Source organism: Pterocles gutturalis, unplaced genomic scaffold (assembly GCF_000699245.1).
Source record: "Pterocles gutturalis isolate BGI_N339 unplaced genomic scaffold, ASM69924v1 Scaffold53997, whole genome shotgun sequence".
NCBI lineage: Eukaryota > Metazoa > Chordata > Aves > Pterocliformes > Pteroclidae > Pterocles > Pterocles gutturalis.
In genome coordinates, this window is record NW_010117576.1 from 1 (window position 1) to 5640 (window position 5640).

The 5640-nt window shown below is 40.2% G+C and overlaps 1 protein-coding gene across 1 annotated transcript; it reads right to left on the reverse strand.

Annotated features, from left to right (window-relative positions):
- Positions 1 to 3897: 3897 nt before the first annotated feature.
- On the reverse strand, positions 3898 to 5432 carry COMMD2 (COMM domain containing 2; the record flags this gene model as incomplete). Its single annotated transcript, XM_010075814.1, has 3 exons — positions 3898 to 4095; positions 4619 to 4792; positions 5350 to 5432. Coding segments are annotated over 3 exons (455 nt in total), but the record flags the coding sequence as incomplete, so codon positions are not given.
- Positions 5433 to 5640: the final 208 nt, after the last annotated feature.

Below are 5640 nucleotides of genomic sequence, written 5' to 3' on the forward strand. Positions count from 1 at the left end.
CTGTGATTCTGTGATTCTGTGAAAGCTGTTGGCCTAATCCAACGTTCAGATCCTGATCTTATTTACATCTGTGTATATCTGAACTAGCTCCACAGCTGTTTAAATGAAAAGTTTTCCCCATACAATTCAAGAAACATTAATTAATTAAAAACCCAGTTAAAAGGTGAGAAAGTATTTAGTACATTAAAAGCTTGAAAGAAAGATTGGCAGGGACAAGCAAAAGTACAAGAAAATAAAGCTTGTAGAAGAGTCTGGAATGTGCTCCAGAGATAGGGAATTGATTCAAATTGGAATCGGAAACATAACCAATAGATTTACAAAACAAGAGTGATCATACAGAGTCCAGTCAAAAGGATTTTAAAAGGCAGGACTAAGAAAAGCATTGCCTCTCGAGTTTACTCAATGTGTAAAGAATACAGACATTTTACAACGCCACATTATGTCATCCTGAGTTTTAAAAATTGGGTTATATTGTGTTCTTTACTAAGGGGCTTAGCAAATTATAATTATCAGATTCAAGAAACTCTGTTTTACAGTGGTTGAAAACTGGAAGTTTTATTGTTTCCAGCTGAAAATTCATCACAAATTTGGAAAATATGAGGTGAAATACATCCCACGTTGAGCCTTGAGACTATGAATAATTCTTACTGGAAGACAAGCACTGAAAATGATTGTACAGCAAAACTTCTCCTTTGTAATGATAAAAACCCCAAACTTTCTGCCCTCTGCTGTTCAGACCAGGATACAGATCTGCTGAGCATCACATTGCTCAGGGCTGAGCCTAACTCTGCTTTAAGAAAATAATCTGGTTTATGCTTGAACTGTTGGATTGTCAGTTGTTCTCTGCACTGGCATGAGGTTCACCTGAATTCAGGGGTATATCAAAAGGTGCCAGGGAGCTGCTCGCACGTTCCTCACTGCATAAAACCAGGAGTTCCTGTCATACACAGGCAGAGCAGGTCTGCAGAACAAAGTTAAAAACAAAACATACAAAAGTTGTGCACTGAGGGCAACACATTACATTCCATACTTAACAGATTTCTAAAGATGAAATAGCAACACACTCAACTTCCTTATAGGTTATTCAGAATTTTGCTTCAGGATGAAAATGCTGCACTGGCTACAAATCAAATTTGCTCAGTCACTTTGAAAAAAAGTTACTTAACGTTCAAAAGGTAAGTTGAAAGTCAGTTTTTTCTGTCATAAAATCAACAATCAATTCTTCCAGACTTGAAAAAAAATAGTAGAGAAAGGGCCTCAAATTCAACTTGTAGTGGCTAGATACCAGAGAAAATTGTAAAAAGCCTATGAAAAATAAAATGGGTTAAAAGTGGCAACATTACATTTTAATAGCTTGTGAATAATGCTTTGTGCTCTCCATGTCTTGTGCAAGGGTTTTTATAAAGCAATTGCAAATTCTTGAGAGAAAACAAATTACACTGAGGCAGCTTGATGCGTCACCTTTAATTTTGGACAGAGTTTACATTAAAACTGGAAACGGATCCCCAAGGGAATTGTTACTGTACCCTACCAAGGGGTCACTGCAGTCGGTGCTTCTTCACTCTCCAGCTGCCCCACAAACCAGCAGCTCTGCACGTACGGTAATTCCAGCGTTGGGGACACCAGCAGCCGCAGCCTTCGCCATGCCCTGGCACTGATCACCGTGTTTGAGGTACGGTTCTGCTCTCTGTGCATCCGCACGGCTGTCGCTGCAGCCCCCAGGTGCTGCCAGGGAAAGGGGAGCGGCAGAGTGGTGAAGACCCATCCCACCCTCACCCGCAGACACGTTGACCTTGAAAATCACCAGCTGCGGAGAAGCTGCTTCTCCCGGCTCAGCACTCCTCCCAGGAAGACACTGAAAGGCACAGTTCAAAAGCAATGTCCTGGTACAGCGGATCTCACTCCTCACTGTTCTGAGTTTATTCAGGGATCACTGCCAGAGTTTGAGTTTCTCTAAATTTTTCCCAGCTTCTGAGTTTTGACCATCCTCCGTTTGGGTCATTTTTTGGTAGAGGAAACACGACCACTCCGTGTCGCAGCTTTCACTGCTACACCACTGTAACAAGCTTCCGAATGAACAGAAAGCTTTCTGATGCATTCTGTACTCACAAAACCCCCGCTGAGCTGTTCCACTCACTGAGGGAAACCCTCCCCTCCTCTAGCACATGCTTCCAGACACCACGCACGCGGAAACTGCCAGCATCTACTGTGACGCTGACCAGCTCCGCAGCAGCTCGTTTTCTTTTTAAGAAAGTTTAAGAGACAGAAGAGTAAATGTGTTCAGATTCGTAAGGCAGTGGTGAGGTGAGACATGAAAAGCTTCCAGGACTTGTATCTAAAACTTGTATTTTGCTGCCGTAAGTTCTAGACTATGGCTACAGTGAGGAGAGAAGGAATAAAGAGAAAACACTGGCCCACCCATCAGCTGTTCTTGTATTTCACCTGAAGGTGTAGGCCAACGACATAAAAACACCTAACCAGAAACCCAAAGACGTAACATTTTATCACATTTAATTACCACATACTGTATGTGGACAAAATCCTGATTCTATGAAAAAAGCTGCCACATAGGGATGGTAACCGACACACATTGCAGATTCCCATACAGGAGGAGATGAAGTTTGTTCACACCACTGTCACGCTACATGAAGCAACTGCAGAGTAAGCAGCTCCACATTCTAGAAAACTGGCTTTTTCAAGGGGTAGTGTTACTGATTAAAGCACGTCTGCCTTGCAGGTTTCATTTGAAATAGCACCTCTCAGAGGTGCAACAATTCAGAATAAAATAATGCACTTGTGAACGTAGGAACCAAATTAATATAGAAATTTATCATGCTGCTATGAAAGACAGGAGATGCACAGTTACTGCCAGAATCTGTATGTTAAGGTTCTCTCTTGCCTATCTGTCCTCTCCACTACACTTCAGGGGCTTTATGATGTACCCTCACCGTGACAGTAAAATATTATTTAACCACAGTCACAAAAGCTACAAACTACAGTATTAGAATACAACTGGAAAGTGACTTCTGACATAACCCTTGTTAGACATTTTTCTTAAAAACAGACAAGCATAATTTACCTTGCAGTACTGGGTTACTGTCCTTCCTTTATGAGCACACTGCCCAAATAGTGTTCAAAAATTGTTTCATCACACCATGGAGATCAGATTTAGAAGTTAACACTATTCTTAATCTGCCTCCTGGCCCATGGTTTTACTTTTGCGATTTTTCAGATCACCTTTACATACAGAAATAATGAGTACAATAACTTATATTTAGGCCACTGGGCTTTCTATGGCAAGTGCTACCTGCAGAAAGCATGAACCTCGCTTCATTAAAATGAAGCGTTCACCTCATTACACCTTCTTTCGCTGTGTAAGAAGGGTAGAAAAGCAGTGTAACGCCCCACCTGCGAGCTGACTAAATCCTCTGGAGCAAGAGGGCAGCAGTCCCACATGCACATACACAAGTCTACGTAGAAGAAACGCTCCCGTGAAGCATCATTCCCACCAGTACAGGGTTTTTAAAAAGTCTCAAACCAGAAGCAAACCCAAGGGAAAAAGTTTGATAAATGTAAAAAAAAATGTGCAGCTTTGTATAATATTGAGACAGCTCCACTTAACAAAGGGAAGCTCTTCAAGTAGAGCTATGCTAATTTAGAGATAAAGAGATCATCAGCACAGCGTGCTGAACTTCCACATTTGCAACGAAAGCAAAACCAGCGACCTATCTCGTATCAGGCAGGTGTGCAAAGTCAACACCAGAGGACAGGCAGCCTGCAATTCCTGCCTCAAGGTCCTGGCACAGGAAAGCATTTCATCTGATCCAGATGTTTATTTTTCCTTACAACACATTTGTGAACATGTTTTTAGTTGTTAATAACAGCCGCGGATCAATACTATTTCATATTGCGCACTATTCTCCTGCAATGGTTTGTTTTCATTTCCCCCAGAGCTTGGTCCAGCTCCTGAATCAGGTGCAGGAGGGTAGAAGGGTCGGTTTGCAACACTTGGGCAGTTTTATCTTCATTCCGATTAAGATGTAGCTTTATGGTCACAGCAGGCTTAATCTGTTGTCTCAAACTTCTGCTTGCAAGCTGTGTGAGGGAGTGCAGATGAAATGGGAACAGGGAAGCAAACAAAACCAGATCATTATCAACTTTCACGTTTACAATTCACAGCAGGCTTGCAGGACCTGCTTACAGGAGGGTTTAAAAACCCTTTTCATCAACATCAACGATAATATGCAATTTATTATTTAGTTTTATCATTTAAGCAATACTAATCCACTTTAATCAATGCTTTCATAATATTTCTGAAAATTAACTAATAATTAAGACCAAATATATTTATTATATGCAATCATTTTTAAAATACCAATGGAGCTATGAATTCAATTTGCATAAAGCAACAAATATTTTGCATCATTACGTATCCTGTTCATCTTATAACCAGCTATCTTTGGTGCAATAACAAAATTATATCAGTTTTAAATACAGGAAAAACCGCTGCCTCAATTGCTTTGAAGTAATATAAATTAATTTTCAGTGGTTGTTTGTGATGTTAAAAAAAAAAAAGGTAAAGCAAAATACAGAATACTGAAAACTTTTGAGAAGTTACCTGTACATCCAGTCTCCATTCAAGACTCTGGTAGCTGGGAAGCTTTGGTGCCAGCTCACCAAGAACGCTCCTGATCTCCTTCCTGTTATCAAGGTACAGCTGGAGTAATAATTTGTTAAATTCTTCTGAGAATCCCAGAACATGAATGGAATCTTGGAAGTCTATCTCAGAAATCTAGAAATAACAATTCAGGCCTTAATACAGAACTGTAGAATAATCGTTATTTGTTAAGAAACAAATAAAACTGTAGGTGAACATTACACATGTTATGGTGCAGTTATTTTCTTCCAGCAATATATGAGGACAATTCTACAGCTAGGAGAACTGTAAGGAGCTGAAAAAGCTCTCAAAACCTACCATATCAAACATCAGGAATACTGAGCAGGTGGTTAGTGCAGCACACATCCCCTACAGTAGCTGAACAACAACAAAATCTTTCCTCAAGTTTTTTTTAGTTAGTTAGTCAGAGCTTAACCTGAAGACTAAATTATTGCATGTTCTCGCTATATGCTGTTAAAATGTTGTCAAGTTTTAGCTTCAGGCACTGAATACACACTCCAGTCATACATGCCGACGCAGAGTTTAAGTAAGAGAACAGCATGAGACACTTTTTTTTTTTTTAATTAAAAGAACATGCATCATCAGACTTTTGAACTAGGCTTTCCCCATTCATCAGTATTTTCAGAATTCTTGAGCATCTCCCTGAACTCATTACACAAAGGTGTCCTTACCATGAGCTTGGAGCTCTCGGTGAGAAGATATGTTAGTCCTTCCACCCCATGTTGAACGGTGTCAGTACTGATGTTAAGCTTTCCTTTGAAGAAAGCACAAAGCACCTTTCACTTCCTCATTAAGCTCCCAGAGCAACAACGCACAAAACTGCATATTTATCCAAACCTAACTTGCAAAATATGCATAGAAAATAAAAAAGTAGACGGTTGAGGATCCTTCAAATAACATGCAGGGCTCAAACAGCAGTTTAGAATCACAGAATGGTTTGGGCTGGAAAGGACCTTCAACAT